The sequence below is a fragment of the Eriocheir sinensis genome, chromosome 40, assembly GCF_024679095.1.
Source record: "Eriocheir sinensis breed Jianghai 21 chromosome 40, ASM2467909v1, whole genome shotgun sequence".
NCBI lineage: Eukaryota > Metazoa > Arthropoda > Malacostraca > Decapoda > Varunidae > Eriocheir > Eriocheir sinensis.
The window spans coordinates 10050254-10067753 of record NC_066548.1 but is presented as its reverse complement, the minus strand read 5'-3'; the positions used below and the strand labels follow the sequence as shown (position 1 = coordinate 10067753).

At 42.7% G+C, this 17500-nt stretch overlaps 1 protein-coding gene across 1 annotated transcript in view; it reads left to right on the top strand.

The window, feature by feature from the left end:
- Positions 1–17500, top strand: part of LOC127009340 (zwei Ig domain protein zig-8-like) — an 81156-nt gene that overhangs the window by 43495 nt on the left and 20161 nt on the right. The window contains exon 3 of the mRNA XM_050882309.1: positions 15722–15876. Coding sequence (XP_050738266.1) covers positions 15722–15876 — 155 coding nt within the window. The remainder of the gene's footprint in view (positions 1–15721; positions 15877–17500) is intronic.

The window sequence follows — 17500 nt, the reverse complement described above, 5'->3', positions numbered from 1 at the left end:
GAGAGTCTGCTGAGGGTGAAGGTCTTGGGAGAGGTTCAGAAAGGGTTGTATATTTTCTTGAGTCCCTCCATGGTGTTGTAATCCCCTTGCGTGTAGAGTTCTCTCGTTGTCTTAGTCTTATATGCAAACATTTTCTTTCTGGCGACAGTGTGCATGAGTCACCCCTCGAACTCTTGTATAATTGTCTTGGCGTGTTTAACTATCTTGTTCTTTAATAATATAGTCTTACATACAGTTTATATATCTTGTTCTGTTATCTTTCGTATGGGTCTGCAGGATTTTTATCTCACATTATTGCCATCATTATCAGTCATTATCGTTAGTCATTGTTACGATTACCACCATTACCATCATCAGTATCAAAGCCATCTTTACCGCCACTACCGCCACCATCACCATCATCATCTGTCTCTGTTGATGCATAAAAGAAAGGTCTTGTATGTTTATGAGAGACTGACACTTCTTTCATTGCCGCTACCACCGCTGTTACTGCAGACTTCTTCCTCTTCTGGTCATCCTCATCATCATTCTTTTCTTTCTCCTCCTCCGTCTCCTGTTATCTTTTCTTCATGTGTATTCCGCTATATTCCTCATCATCATCATCATTCTCCTCATTTTATCCTTTCTTCCATGACTAGACAGTATACGGTACAACTATTTATTCCTCTACTGCTCTGTCCTATGTTATCTAAAAACTGGTCCAGTCTGTCTCCCTTCCACCGTCTTTGTCTCCGTCTCACCGCTCCTTTCCACACACCCTCTGACCCTAATCCCGTCCATCCCTTGCTCGTCTCTGTTCCTCCCCTTCAATTATCCCCCTTCCCCTTACGCTAATAAAAGGAAGGGGTGGTAATAGACTTATTTAGGGGAATTTATTAACACGAACACGTTTTTTTCCTTCTTATTTGTGTTTTTGGGTGACATACATGCACACATACATACATACATGTTGATAGAGCATACACACACACACACACACACACACACACACACACACACACACACACACACACACACACTCAATTTGCATACCTAAACACGCTTGGTGACAGGCTACTTGTCACCCCTTGTGCTTTACACTCTCTCTCTCTCTCTCTCTCTCTCTCTCTCTCTCTCTCTCTCTCTCTCTCTCTCTCTCTCTCTCTATCAAGTTTTCTTCGAGTGTTGGTTTTTACTTGTAAGAAGATATGGGATGATGTTTGCATAGCTGTGTGTGTGTGTGTGTGTGTGTGTGTGTGTGTGCGTGTGTGTGTGTGTGTGTGTGTGTGTGTGTGTGTGTGTGTGTGTGTGTGTGTGTGTGTGTGTGTGTGTGTGTTCGTGTGTGCGTGTCACTTCAAAGATGAAAGGGAACCGTCGTCTCAGTTATCAAGAGGCTTTAGAAAAAAAAAAAGAGTCGACTCCCTCCTTATCAACCTTATTACCTCCTCTTATTACTTCTTCGCCCTCTCCGTTCTTGCGTTCAAATATAGCTGGTTTTTATCTCTCTTTCTTTCCTTCTTTCTTTTTTTCTTTACGTTCTGACTTAATATTCTGCTCTCTTCGTTCCATTATAATTTTTTTTCATCTCTCTCTCTCTCTCTCTCTCTCTCTCTCTCTCTCTCTCTCTGTCTCTCTCTCTCTCTCTCTCTCTCTCTCTCTCTCTCTCTCTCTCTCTCTGTCTCTATCTCTCTATCTCTCTCTCTCTCTCTCTCTCTCTCTCTCTCTCTCTCTCTCTCTCTCTCTCTCTCTATCTCTCTCTCTCTCTCTCTCTCTCTCTCTCTCGTTTTTTTCTATGCTTTTTCCTCATATTCTGGTTCAGTTATTCTCTGTAGTTTCTTTTTCTTCTTCTGTTTTCCTTTCCTGTTCTTTCTTCTATGTCCTTTTTTTCTATTTCCATTCAGTTATTTTCTACAGTATCTTTTTTCTTCTCTCTTTCTCTCTGTTCCTTCTTCCATTCGCCTTCCTCTCATTTTAGTAAAGATATTCTCTTTAGTTTTGTTTTCCTTCTTTCTTGCTTGATCTCTTTCTCCTTCTCTTCATACTCTTTTCTTCTATTTACATACAGATCGTCCCTCTAGTTTCATTTTTCCCCTTTCTTTTCATCTCTGTTATTGGGTTCATTATTTTTCCTTACATTTTGATACAAGTTCTCTTTCTCTCTTTAGCTTCGTTTTCCTTCTTTTATTTTTCCTTTTCTCTCTTATGGCTCTTATTTTCCTTCCTATTCTTATACAATACTTCTGTTTAGCTATTTTCTTCTCTTCTCTTTCCCTCTTTTTGTTCCTCTCATATTTCTTCCTTCCACTCAAATATAAGTTATCCGTCTAGCTATTTCTTCTACTCTCTTTTTCTCTCTGTTCTTCCTTTGATACCTTTTTTTACGATTTTATTATGATTTTTCTGTCTTCCCTCCTTTTCCTATTTTCTCTCCCTCTCCATTCTTCCATTTATACTTCTTCCTTTCCTTCTAATATAATCATCTGTCTAGCATATTTTTCCTACTTTCTTTTCCTTTCTATTATTTATATCATACTTTTCTTCTCATTCAAATATATTTCTTCTGTCATGGCTTTTTCTCCTACTTTATACTTCTCATTTTTTCCTTCCTTCATTCTTCTTACTTCCATTCAAATATAATTCATTAGTCTACCTTCTTTTTCATCATTTCTTTCCATCTCTTCCTCCTTTCATGCACTTTCTCAAGCTTCATTTCCCTCCCTTCTTGCTTACTCTCTCTCTCTCTCGCTCTCTGTTCTTCCCTTCAAACTCATCCGTCCCATTTTTAATACAAACTCGCTCCAGCTGCCTTTCATTTCCCACTTGACTCGCGGCGCCTCAAAAGTGCTTCTCTCACGAGGGCGGGAGATTCATAATAACACATCAAAGTGCTGACAAAAAGGGCCCACCATCGACCCTCTCCCCGCGCCTTAATATCGCCGAAGAGGAGGAGGAGAAAGAGAAGGAGAGAGAGAGAGAGAGAGAGAGAGAGAGAGAGAGAGAGAGAGAGAGAGAGAGAGAGAGAGAGAGAGAGAGAGATGGTGATGTTGATATGGTCTTCTTTCTTCACCCCTCTCTCAGTCTCTATTTGTTGGTCTGTCTGTCTGTCTCTCTATATATATTTTTCTCCATCTATTTTTTAATCTTTTATTACTCTATCTCTATCTCTCCCTGTCCCTTCGTTTCTTTCTATTTTCTCCCTTTTTTTCTTAATTTCAAGAGATTTCAAAAACTCATTATTTATTTTCCTACAGTTTCCTTCACTTCTTTTCTTCTCGTTATCCCATTAACTCGTTTCTCTCTACTCCTTGTGTTTCTACTTCTACTTTCCTCTCGCTTTTTTCCTTCCCCATTCATTTCCTTTGCTTCTCCCTATATGAACGGTCCCCTATTCCTTCATTTCCTTATTTTCTCTCTCCTTTATTACCTTCATTCCTTCCTCTCGATCTCTCATATTCCCTCCACACTCCCTTTACTCTCTCTCACTTATCACCTCTTCCATTGCTACTTACCACCTCCCTTCCCTCTTGTTCTCCTTCTCTCTATTTGTTTCTTTCTCTTTCGCTCTGTCTCATTACCCTTCTTCTCTCCATCTTATCTTTTTTACAGAAATGGAAGCAGCTCAAGGACAAAAATAAAAAGTGTAGAAAAAAAAGGCCGATAATCGCTGCTTCTAAAAAAAGTTAAAAGAGTGGCCGAAAGAGAGGTCAATTTCGGGTGGAGAGGTGTCTTAATACTCCCCTCTCCACACGCCTCCCTTCCTTTCCTCCCTATCTGTTTTCTTTTACCTCACACCGTCACCCTTTCACCCCTCGCTCCATCCCTCTCTCTCCCTCTCTAATCCCCTCACCCTTATCGTCTTTCCTCCAACTTATCGCTCATTATCCTTCTCTCCTGCCTCCGGTTACACCCACCCACCTCTTCCTCACACTCTCTCTCTTCCCCCTCCCTCCTGTTTTGGTCTCTTATCCCGTCTTTTCTTACCACTCCCCCTGCCTCCCTCCCTTCCTTTCTCTTTCCTACTTTTCCTTTTTCGTCCTAAGCCCCAATCATCTTCACTCCTACTAACACTTTATTACATTTTTTTTCTCCTTCCTCCAGTTTTTTTTAAGGCTTCCAGTTTCCTTTCTTTTTTTTCCTCTGCCTCTCCCTGCCTCCTCCCTCCATTCCTCCCTTCTTTCCTCCTACGCACCCTTCGTCTCTCCTTTCTTCTCTTACTCAGTTACCCCTTCCTCCTGTCCTCCTTCTCCTCCTCTTCCATCTCTCTCTACCTTACACCATTCTCTTTTATATTCACACACTTCATCGCTTCTTTCCTTCTCTTTTTCCTTTCCCTCCAGCTCAAAAGCCCTTCAGCTCCTCCTCCTCCTCCTCCTCCTCCTCCTCCCCTTTCTTCCTCCAGCCTTCATCACCTCGCTCCTCTTCTTCATTTCCCTTCATCTCTCCACCTTTCGCGTCTTGTGGTAGTAACCTTATCCCTCGCCTCGCTGCCTCATTCTTCTTCTCATGGCTCGACCCTCAGCGTCTTGGCGTCTCCTGTTCTTCTTCGCGGCAACTTCTGTAACACGCCCTCTCATCTCTTAACAAGCAGGAGGGCGGGGGTGGGGGGAGTTGGTGGAGGAGGTTAAGGAGAAGGAGGAGGCGGAAGAGGAGGAGGAGGATTAGGACAAAGATAATGAAGAGAAGAGGGAATAATGAAAAAGATGAAGGAATAGAAGCAGGAGTTCGAAGAGTAGGGGGAAAGGAGGAGAGAAGGAGAAGAGAAAAATTCACGAAAAAAAACAAGAAAAAAAGAAGACAAAGAAAAAAATCGGTAGAATAGGAGTTAGAGAAGAAGAAGAAAAAGGAAAAAGAGGAGGAGGTGAAATACATAAAAAACCTGGAAAAAATAGACAAGAAAAAACAATATATTTCACACTACGAGAGAGAGAGAGAGAGAGAGAGAGAGAGAGAGAGAGAGAGAGAGAGAGAGAGAGAGAGAGAGAGAGAGAGAGAGAGAGAGAGAGAGAGAGAGAGAGAGAGAGAGAGAGAGAGAGAGAGAGAGAGAGAGAGAGAGAGAGAGAGAGAGAGAGAGAGAGAGAGAGAGAGAGAGAGAGAGAGAGAGAGAGAGAGAGAGAGAGAGAGAGAGAGAGAGAGAGAGAGAGAGAGAGGCTGCAATAATTCATCGCTAATTCATCGCCAGACAAAGGGTCATTGAATTTTCACGATAAGAAGGGTGCTAGCAAAGGGTGGGGCTACATTAGACTACTGCAGCCGCTTTATAACCTTTCGCGCGGTCTTAAGAGGGAGGGAGAGAGGCCTATTAACATAAACACGCGTGAAGAGGAGGAAGAGGAAGATACGTGGAAGGAGGAAGAGGAGGAGGAGGAGGAGGAGAAAGAGTATGAGTGATCGAATATGCAGGAACAAAAAATGGAATAAAACTAGGAAGGCGCAATAAATAAACGTGGTAAAGGCAGAAAGGAAGGAAAAAGAAGAAACTAAAGGAAGATATGAAGAAGAGAATACGGGGGAGTAGAAGGGGGAAGAGGAAGAGTGGACGAATAAGAACGAGCAAAAAAGAAGGAAAGAAATAGCGAGGAGGCGGAAAAAACATTGTAAAAGATAGATCGTAAAAATAATTAACTAAAGAAGAAACTGAAGAAAGATGTATGAAGGAGAGGAAGAAGATACGGGCCTGGAGAAGGAGGAGGGGAAGGAAGACCGGAAGATTGAGGAACGAAAAACTAGGAGCAGAAAAGAAGGAAAAGAATTAGGGAGGCGAAAAAAACAGGTAAAAGATGGGAAGAAAGGAAAAAGGAAGTAACAAAAGTCGAAAATGAAGGAGAAAAGAGGATAGAAGACAGGAAGAAGGGAGAATAAGTAGCTAAAGAAGAAACTAGATAATGAGAGATGAACAACTTAAAGAATTAGGATTGAAGAAATTGGATAAGGGATGTAAGAGATTAGAGAAAGGAGGAAACGCAGTAAAGGAAAGAGGAGAGGAGCAATAAAGAATAAACTGCAGGAATATGTGAAGGGAAAAGAGAGAGAGAAAACGAAAGAGGAAGGGAGATGGGATAAGACAGATGAAGAAATAAAGAGCAGACGGAGAAGAGGAGAAAGAGAAAGAGCAGGAATATGAACAAGGGAAGAGGAAAGGAAGGAGAAAAAGGAATCATGTTAGATCAGATAAAGGGCGAGGCAGATGCGTAGGAATAAAGGGGAAAACGGAAGGGAAGACTAGGAGAAAGAGAAGAAAGGAGAAGGTATAAGAGCGAAGAAGAAAAGGAATAAGCAAGTATAGATGAAAGGGGAAACTGTAAGAGGAAGGAGAGTTAATGGGAGATACATAGAAAGAGTTATAGAAAAGAGAAGAAAAAGAACAAGGGTAGAGAAGGGAGGGAGAAGGCAAGGAAGGAAATAAGACAAATATAGACTGATAGAGGAGAGAGAGGTTGGGAGAGGTAAGGGGAGAGAGAGAGGCAAGGATGATGAATAGAGTTAGGAAAAAGGAAGGGAAAAAACTCAAGGCTAAAGAGTGTAAGGGGAAGGAAGGGAAAAAAGGAGAGCAAGGGAAAAGAGGTGACACATAGAAGAGTGAATGCAAGGTCGAGAAAGAGATGAAAAAGGGAGTGAGGGAGAGAGAGAGAGAGAAACATTGAGGCAAGCAGGGAGAAAAAGATAGAGAGAGGGAGAGAGAGAGAGAGGAAATCGATGAACAAGAGCAGAAAAAAGAATAAAAAGGGAGAATAGTACATAATGAAGGCGTATAGATGTAATAGTAAGGCCTAACAGAGAGAGAGAGAGAGAGAGAGAGAGAGAGAGAGAGAGAGAGAGAGAGAGAGAGAGAGAGAGAGAGAGAGAGAGAGAGACAAACGACCAATAGAGACGAGGGTATTAAACGGGGGGGCACCGGTAACCATATAGATGGCGCCATTATGAGTCATGAATCAGCGGCTTGATGGAGTGGAGAAAGGGAAGAATGGGAGGGGGGGAGGGGAGAAGGGATGAGGGGGGAAAGAAAGGAAGGGGAGTAGGAGGGAGGGAGGGATGAAGAAGGTCGGTGAGGGGATAAGGGGAAGAAGGTAGAGGAGGAGAGGAAGGGAGGGAGGGAGGTATGAGGGTGAGGGTGAAGGAGAACTGTAAAGGTTTGAAGGGAAAAAAAGTCTCGTCATTAGCTTAGGATAAAGGGATCACGAGAGAGAGAGAGAGAGAGAGAGAGAGAGAGAGAGAGAGAGAGAGAGAGAGAGAGAGAGAGAGAGAGAGAGAGAGAGAGAGAGAGAGAGAGAAAAGAGAGTTGAGGAAAAAAGAAGAGAAAGAGAAGAAAAGTAGAATTAAAAAAAAAGATGAAAAGTAAATTAAATATAGCGAATGTGAGAAACGAGAGACAAAAACAAATTAAAACACTCTCACAAAATAAATGAATGAATAAAGAAAGGAAGAAAGAAACAAAGAAAAAAAGAAAGAAAAGGATAAAAAGAAAAGAATAGAAAAAATGGAGTAAAAGAATATAAAAAGAAATAGATGTCAGCAGCAGACTTTGCAACTCAGTGAAGAGACAGACAGAAAGAAAGAAAGAAAGTGGAAAGAAAGAAAATAAAAGAAAAATAAGAAAAGAAAAAGAAAAAGGGAAATAGAAAGAGAAAAAAAATGGCATCAGAAAACTTTATAACACCGAGAGACAGACAGACAGGCAGCCGTACGTACCTGAAGGAGCCTGCGTTATTCATGAAGGCGCCGCTCAGGTATTCAGCGAGTGTGTTATTACGCCGCCCCGACAGATGCTGACACGCCCGCCTGCCTGCCACTCATATCGTTAGCACGCCCTCACGTCCTTCCTCGTCTCACCACCTCACCCCCGCCCGTCCCTTGGTAGACTGTCACTTGTTTCGTCTGCTCAGTATAACATTTCTTTTCTACCTTATACTTTTCCTCCTTGTTAGACTGTCACTTGTTTTGTCTACTTACCGCTCAGTCTGACATATTTCTTTCCTACCTTATACTTGTACCAGTTCAGTCTCTTTTTTCTTGTTAGACTGTCACTCGTTCATCTGTGTGTCAGTTTATCACACCTATTTCTTTCCTACCTTATATATGTACCAGTATAGTTGCATCTCCCTTGTTAGATTGTCATTTGTTTCGTCTATTTTTCTGTCTGCAAACCAATTTCTTAACCTTATATTTAGTACCGGTATAGACTAATCTCGCTCCCCTTCTTAGACTGTCACTTGTTTCATCTATTGTTCACTCAGTTTGTCACGCCTATTTCTTATGTACTTTATATTTGCATCATAATAGGTCCACTCTCCTTCTTTGAGTAACTTGTTTCATGCGCTAATAATACCTCGTCACAGCAATTTCGTACTTAATCAAATAGGATGATCTCAAGTATGTGCCATTTATTTACTTCGTCAATCAGTTACTCAGTCCAACTTATTTCTTAACATTGCGAGATCATCTACATTAGCTGAAAAATCACTTGTTAATTTTACCTGTCGCTCAAGTCACACCATTTTCTTACTTTACAGAATGGGATCATCTCACGAATTTGTCATTTGTTTCCCTTATCAAACACATTTAGTCAGACCTATTCCTCTCCTAATATGTGTATCTTTTTAAGATAATTCCTTTCTTTAGAGAGGCACCTATTTGGGACTTCTTTCACACCACTGTCGTATTCTACTATAGGGGCTTATCCTCCCTTCTTGAATTCATTTGATTCGCCTATCACTCAGTCAGTCGCTTCCATTCCTTATCTTATATCTCTACCATTATTGGATCATCCCCTTGGTTTGGAAGTCACTGATTTAATGTATCCATCACAAGCTGTTACATATTTCCTCCCTTCGTGCACTAGTCCCACAATTTACCTAGTTTACGAGCGATAGGTTTCAAGATGAGCAATGTTTCGTTTGCCTTCTCTTCCCACTAAGATAAGGTACATCTCGCACCTTCCCTCCTCCTCATCAGCAACGCAACATAAACTCGTCCCCTTCGCTAGATTGCTTGTCACTCGACCACCTCGTTATCACACGCCCCGACGCTCGTAGCTGTCATGCATATCATTAGCGTGGCATCATTAGTCGGCCACCCCCTAGATAGCTTGTCCCGTCCCTTGCTTAAATTCATTAGTTGTAAGTTTGAGGTAAAAGACGCATCACGTACTTCTACCTGTCACGCTCCTGTTGTAAATCTTTCGTCACCGTCCCCTTATCCATAGGCTGTCCGGCTGTCGTTCGTTTAAACCCGTTAGTTACAAGTTTATAGGTAAGAGATGACGTGTACCCTCGCTTTTGTTATTCATTCAGGCTGCAATTACACGAGGGGCTTATGCCGTGGAGGTTATTTAAGCGGTATGGTTTAGAAATACATTGAGTCTAATGGAACCGTTGGCATACGAGGCGAGAGTTACACAGTAGCATCCATTACCGACCGCCTGGTTCACAAGACCGCATTAGAACCCTCCATAACTTGACAGGATAGATTTAATGTCTTATTTCCTCATTAATTTACCTTTTGTTTTGTCGTTACCTCATATCTTTGGGGTTACTTGTCTCTCGCTGCATTCTACTATTCCTACCTAATCCTTTTTCCTTACTATGATCCTTTTTTTTAGTGAAGGGAGCTATTTAAGGGCAAACAATAGAAAAATAATCCTCTACTACAACTACTACTACTACTACTACTACTACTATTACTAGAGGCGCACTTTGGAAATGGTCATCAAGGCCTTATAATTCCTTGCAACCTTATATAAACTAACGTAACGCACATTCTCCCATCTCAGTGCAGTCATGACGCAGAAATGGACTATAGATGTATCCCCTCGGAGCCTTTAATATGAAAAAAATAAACTTCCTCGCCATGGCATTTCTTCCCTCAGCTCCTGAAGGGGAGTCTGATCCTCTTAACACGGAATCAGAGCTCGCGTCTTCCTCGGCGATCTCACTTTAAAGACTAGCCAACACGGACACTTGCTTTCAGGAGGGATCTCGATGGTGTAGTGCTTCGTTATACTCTCCTGAACGTCTTAATGAAGCGTGAAACTGAGGAAACGAGGAGAATGAGAGGAGGAGAGGGACAAGATGATGATGATGATGATATCGTACTCGTGTGAAACGTAATGAAGCAAGAAACGGGGAGAAACGGGGACGCTGAGAACAGGAGACGAGACGGAAGTGGAATGCGGTGACGGTGGTGATGGTGGCGAAACTTATGAACCAGGAGACTGAGGAAACACAGCGGGGAAATGAGGCAGAAGAGAAGAGCGGGAAAATGAGGTGAAGATGATCGTGAGAGGAGAAGGAGGAGGAGAAGTAAAAGAAGAACAAAAACAAAAACATGAAGAAAAAGAACGAAAAAAAGGAGAACGAGAACAAGAACAAGAATTAGGAGAAGAACAAAAAAAACAAGAACATGAAGAACAAGAACAAGAAAAATGAGAACAAGATCAAAAGAACAAGAAGAAGGAGGAGAAGGAGGAGGAGGAGAGAGAAGAAGCCGTAAGAGGAAGCAGAAAGAGGAAAGCTACAAAGTGTGTGTGTGTGTGTGTGTGTGTGTGTGTGTGTGTGTGTGTGTGTGTGTGTGTGTGTGTGTGTGTGTGTGTGTGTGTGTGTGTACGGCAGGGAAGTGTCGTGATGGTAATGGTTGAGGTAATGGAGTTAATGGAGCCCTGGACCGTAACGGAGATTAATCTAATTGTGCTGATGGTGATGGTGATGATGGTGGTGGTGGTGGTGGTGGTGATGAGGATGACTAATGGGTGGTGGTGATGCAGCTCTCCCTTTGTGTGGCAGCTGATGGTGATGATGATGATGATTAGGGTGATGTTGCATGCAATTAAAAAGTTCATTACATTAAATAGAAAGAAAAAATAAACGACACGGGCATGTACACACTAATGATAACACACACATTGCAAAGGTTCCATCATTTTTAAAACACACACACACACACACACACACACACACACACACACACACACACACACACACACACACACACACACACACATCGTTCTTCCTTCCTTTCTTCTTCCTTTTTTTCCTTACTTCCTTCCATATTCTTCCTTTAGAGTATTAACACACACCACCAAACATAAACCAATAATCCATAAAACCCAACCACTTCTCCATTTCCTTTCCCTTTAGTTATTATAATCGTCAAAGTCATGCACCGAATACCAACTCATAAATCACTAAACCCACCATTCATTCACTCTTTCATTTGCTTCTTTTCCTTTGCTCCATTCATATTTGCTCCATACTATTTCTTTACTTCATTTGGTATGCTTTGATTTCCTCTACTACAAATCCCTCACTACAAACATATACTCCGTCCGCTATCCTCTTATTCCTGTTAAAGTTAGAGAGACACAAAGTTCAGAAAGAAAACGGTAGGTAATCCACTCCATAATCCATTCAGTCCACTTTATCTACACTTGCCACCCGGTAGGAAAACGAGAGAGAGAGAGGGAGGATATGTATGAAATAGAGCGGGTGTGAGGGTGGAAGGAGGAGGAAAAGGAGAAGAGGACAAGAGAAGAGAGAGGGAGTGCGTGCTGGTGACTGGTGTGATGGCAATGAAGGAAAGAGGAAAGACTACTCGTTTTGATTCCTGTCTTCTCCTGTCACTTTACTTCCATGATATGCTCGCCACGGCCACTTGTATTTTGCATTATCTTATCTCACTGATTTGCTTGCTATAGAGTTTTATCAGTTGAAAAGTGATATCGCCACCACCACCACCATCACCACCACCACCACCACCACCACCACCCCTACTCCTACCACCAAACCCATCCACCACCACCACCATCACCATCACCACCACCACCACCCCTACTCCTACCACCAAACCCATCCACCACCACCACCACCACCACCATTACCACCTCCACCAACTCCATCCCAGTCGCAAAATTAAATTGTTAGTAATAGCGTTGTATATTTATTTATTTATTATGTTGTTTTATTTTGTTTTATTTTGTTTTGTTTTTTGTTTTGTCTTGTTTTGTTTACTTTATTTTTTCTTTTCTTTTCCTTTTCTTTTCTTTTCTCTGGATGTTTTCTTTTCTCTGGATGTTTTCTTATCTTTTCTTTTCTCTGGCTGTTTTCTTTTCTTTTCTTTTCTCTGGATGTTTTCTTTTCTTTTCTTTTCTCAGGAATTATTTCTTTTCTTTTCTTTTCTCAGGAATTATTTCTTTTCTTTTCTTTTCTTTTCTCAGGATCTTTTCTTTTCTTTCCATTTCTTTTCTTTTCTCTAGATGTTTTCTATTCTTTTCCTTCTGTTGGTGTTGCTGGGTGTGGATGAGCCCCCTTCTCCCCAGAAGAGACTCACCCGTCACCCACCTTTCTCCAGTCAATGAACAACTGTTGAAAACAGTGAGCATAAGTAAAACATGTTATAAACATTTTTTTAACATTTTCACGATTCAACTCATCGTAATACCATTTTCTTATTTGTATTGTCGAGTTCTTAAAATACATCTCAATTCTACAGTCACTGCTGAGTCTGATGGTGTCAACCAAAACTGGCTAGCTCGTATATGAGTTGAGCAATGGCATATAATAAAGAAACATGTCTCACTGGAGCATGCAAGATGTGGTCCGACATGAGTGTTAAGCGCCTATCACACTGGGCACTTTTTCCTCCGACCTCCGACAATCAGAGGTACCGCCTACTCTCAAACACTTTTTTTTCCCGACTGTCGAGCAAATTTTGCAGCCGTACCATTTCAAAAAAAAAGAAAAAGGAAAGGAAGAAAAGACGAGTCAAATGACATCCTGTAAACATTACTGAAAAAAATAAACTATTTGCCATGGTTAATGTATTTATTGCACATTTTGGAGTAACATATGGAACATAAATAGACAGTATTACAAACAAAACACAACTTTATGGTGTAAGAACATAGGCTTTCAGTTGACTTCGCGGGGAACCAAACAATAACAAACTCACATGGCTCTCTCTCCTTGCAAGCCACTGCCGTCTCCACGCCCGTTTCTTCTTTTCTTCTTGTCTTGAAGATGAAATCGCTCGTATAGCAGTGCTGCGACGACAATATACTCGAGTTGGAGGCAGGGCAGCAACAGGTTAGGGCCATTGCTGGCTGCTGGAGGGGTAGGGGTAAACAAGCGAGTGTGCTAGCAGGTGTCGGCGGTACCGCCTGAAATCGGAGGTCGGAGGTAGGAGGTCGGAGGAAAAAGTGCCCAGTGTGATAGGCGCTTTAGCGGGAGAGCGGAGCAGCCAATCAGCTGCTAGGTTACCAACCTGCCTATAAATCTAGCTTAAGTGAACAGACTATAGTTACGAGGTGAAATCACCACCACCACCACCACTACTCACTACCACCACCACCACCACCACCACTACCGCCAATACCACAAACACCAACAACAAGAACGACAAGAAGAAGAACAAGGATCAGAAGAAGAAGAAGAAGAAGAAGAAGAAGAGGAAGAAGAAAAAGAATAACAAGAACAAGAAAAACAAGAAAAGCAACAACAGCACCTCCTCTCGTATCACTACCACCACCACTCCTAAACCACCACCACAACCACCACCACCACTACCACCACCACCACTACACTCCTCCCACCACCACCACCACGCGAACGAAGGCCTCTTCCATCGCCTCCCCTTCACCACTGCCGCCTCGATATTAGCAAACGTAATTTGTTAAGTCAATAGCGCGCATCATTGCAGACTACTTGCCCGCGCCCTTTTTCCGCGCTTCAACAGAGGCTTTCTGACGCGCCCCGGACCAGGCTAAATGTTGGCTGTTTGCTGGGCAGGGAGGGAGAAGGAAGGAGAGGGAGAGGGAGAAATGGAAGGGAGGGGATACAGAGAGAGAATCGAAAGTGTTAGGAGAGAGAGGAAAGAGATAATGAAAGGGAAAAAGAGAGACTGAGAGTGAAAGCAAGGAGATAGATAGAAATTGTTAGATAGAGAAACAGACAGAGACAGAGAGAGGTAGAGTGAGAGGGAGAATAAAGGGAGGGAACACAGAGAGGGAATCGAAAGTATCAGGAGAGAGAAAGAGAGAGAATGGAAAGGAAAAGGGAGATTGAGAGAGTGAAGAATGGGAGATAGATAGAAACTAATAGACAGAAAGACAGACAGACAGGGAAAGAGAGTGAGAGTGAGAGGTAGTGAGAGTAAGAAGGAACTTGCTGCGGCGTGAGAGAGTGTGAGGCTCAGAAGGCGAAAAAACTGCAGAAGGATGAGAAAGTGTAGGAGAAAGAGAAGTAGGAGGAGAAATAGGAGAAGGAAAAGGTTAAGGAGGAAGGGTAGGAGAAATAGATGAGTAGGAGGAATAGAAGGCGTAAGAAAAAGGTTAAGGAGGAGGAAGAAAAGGAGGAGAAAGAGGAATAGGAGAAATAGGAGGCGTAGGAAAAGGATGAAGTTAAGGAAGAGGCAGAGAAGGAGGACGAAGTCGAGAGAAAGAAAGAAAAAAGCTGAAGAGGAAGAGGAAAATAAAGAGAAAGAAGAAAAGTATTATTAAAAAAGTGTTTGGCTGAAAACTCTTCACCTGTTCGAGTGTGTGAGTGGCTCACGCAGGTTTTTTTCCATTACAGTCAAGAGTAAACGCCATAATTAACCGCATCTGGCAACGCACAATAGCGTCAAAAATTAGTGGAGTGTGTGAAACAATCTGTGCCAAAGCCCCATGCTGATCCGAGTCTTCGTTTGTCATAGGGTCTGATATGGATATTAAATGCTATATAGTGGCTGGTGTGAGGGCGGGGGAAGAAGGAGAAAAGAAGAGGAAAGTACAGCATGAGAGTGGTTGATGTGAAAGAGTGAGGAGAGAAAAGGAGAGAAGAGAGAAGGACTGCATGTGGATCGCTGGTGTGAAGGAGGGAGAAGGAGAGAAGGAAACTACATGCTGGTGGAGGGCGTGTGAGACAGGGGAGAAGGAGAGAAGAGGAGAGAAGGACTGCAAAAAGGATGAGCAAGAGGAGGAAAGAGAATAGAAGAGGCTGCATGCGGGCGGGCTATTCTGAGGGCGGGCAGGGAGAGCAAAGAAGGAAGAGAAGAGAGAGGCTGCAAGGAGGGTGAGTAGCAGGAGGAGGAAGAAGGAGAGACTGGACTTCTTGCGGGCGGCAGGTTGGCATGAGGGGGCGGGTAGGAGGTGCAAGGACGGAGGAGGGTTCATTAGGAAACTCGTCTGGATTAGCACCCACTCGCATCTCTCTCTCTTGGACCGTTTTCTTCTTCTAGTTTCCAGGACTCTCACGCTTCTCACTGCAGGCTTTTTCTTACGTCTCCCATCTGGACGTACTCACTCACCCATACCCCTCCTTCCCTCTCTCTGTCCTCAGTGAACAGTATTATTAACAAATCACTAAACTACAGGCAGAACAGGACTTGCATCATTTTCTCTCCAGTCCCGTTTTCTTGCTACATAATTATCGTGAATGTCAAGTTTCCTCATTACATTACACTTTTCTCACCATCCAACCCTTCCTCTACACCCCAAATTCCTCATGCTCCTCTTCCCTTTCCATCGCCCTCCTCTTCACCCCAAGTTCCTTACGCTCCTGTTCCCTCTCTTCTACCTCTCGCTAACCCTCTCCATACACCTGTCTCCCTAATCCCTTTGCTACACTCCAAGCTCCTCACACTGCTGTTCTCTTTTCTTCACGTCTCTCACTGCACGTGTCTCCTTAAAGCCTCCGCTACACCCCAAGTCCCTCACGCTTCTGTTCCCTTACCTTCGCGTCTCTCACTCAGCTTGTCTCTTTCCCTTCTTCCACAGGTGAGGAGGCGCCGGCGGGGGGTCGAGGGGGAAGGCACAGACGGCGAGCCTTCCCTGGGCCCTACTTTCACCCGTCCACGCCCGTCAACGTGACCACGCAGCTGGGGGCGCACGCGTACCTCCCCTGCAGGATCAAGAACCTCGGGAATAAGTCGGTGAGTGGCTGTGACGGGTGACATCTTGGGGTTAAGAGGGGATATAAAGGGTTTAGAGATAGACAAATAAATGAAAGGGGTTGAAAGGGAGATGAGCTACATAGATAGACAAACAGATGATAGGGGTGATGAAAAGGGGTTAAGAGGGAGATAAAGAGTTACAGAGATTGACAAATTAAAATAGTTGAAGGTGAGATAGAGAGTTAGAGAGAGAGATAAATATGCAGAAAGACAGATTGATGATGAGACAGATAGAGAGAAGGGAAGGAAGGATGGAGGAAAAGAATAAAGGAAGGAAGGATGGAGGAAAAGAATAAAGGAAGGAAGGAAGGAAGGAGAAGAGAGAGAGAGAGAGAGAGAGAGAGAGAGAGAGAGAGAGAGAGAGAGAGAGAGAGAGAGAGAGAGAGAGAGAGAGAGAGAGAGAGAGAGAGAGAGAGAGAGAGAGAGAGAGAGAGAGAGAGAGAGAGAGAGAGAGAGAGAGAGAGAGAGAGAGAGAGAGAGAGAGAGAGTTACAGCGCGAGTAAATAAGAACAACAAACAACTTTTAGCGAACGAGGGGAACGTGAGAAACAAAGTCTGGAGTTAATTCACTACCAAACGAAAACACGGAGAAAAGAAAATTGCCGGGAAGTAGGTGAGCGAGATGATAAGCCGATACTTTACCTTAATACCAACAGCCCGACAGGAAGTATATTGGTAGCCGTAGATAACAAGTCGGCTATAAATAACGCCTGGTACATTAGTGGCACGTAGATTGCCTGTGTGTTTAAAGCGACCGTGTTTCAGGTAATGAGTTCGTGTTTTTCTTCTGGGATTAAAACAAGTAGAGAGAGTAGGGACATTGAGAAGAGTTATAACCTGTAAAATAATTTAAGCTAGTAGAAAATAGTCCTCACGTTACCGGTTAAAAGGCAACAACAGTAACAGCAGCCTGAAAACAAGTAGAACGAGTAGGGACGTAGAGAAGAGTTATAACCTGTACAATAATTAAAGCTAGTAGAAAAAAGATGTTCACGTTACCTTATATAAAGAAACAACAGTAGCGGTACCCTGAAAACAAGTAGAATGAGTTGGGACATTGGGAAGAGTTATAAGCTTTACAATAATTAAAACTAGTAGAAAATAGTGCTGACGTTACCTTACATATAAATAACAATATCAGTCTCTAATTTGTCTTTTGTCTTCGTTAAACATACTTACTGCTTAACTTACTTATTTGACTACTTAATACTTAACCTCTAACTATTTCTCATTGGCTTATTTGGTTCATTCAATTATTAGCAGACAAAAGATATATATAATGGATGTAGCCATTAACCCGTGCAATTAGTTTATAGGAAGATCGCAAGGAAAGGAGTTTGGCTGACTTATATTGATAGAACTGATGTCAAGGGAATGGCCTAGGAAGAGACAGCTTGATTTATGGAAGTTAATCTAGTCCAGTGTCTGTATATATATTTTTTGAGAGTATAGATTTGCTTCTTTGTTTGTTTATTCTCAACTCTGCCGTGTGTTATCTTGCTCCTATCGCTGCCATCATCGAGGGGGTTAATAACATCATGTAGGTTAAGTGGATGATAAATTACCCGGGGCCCTCGAAGTGAACGCGTTTCATGTAATTAAC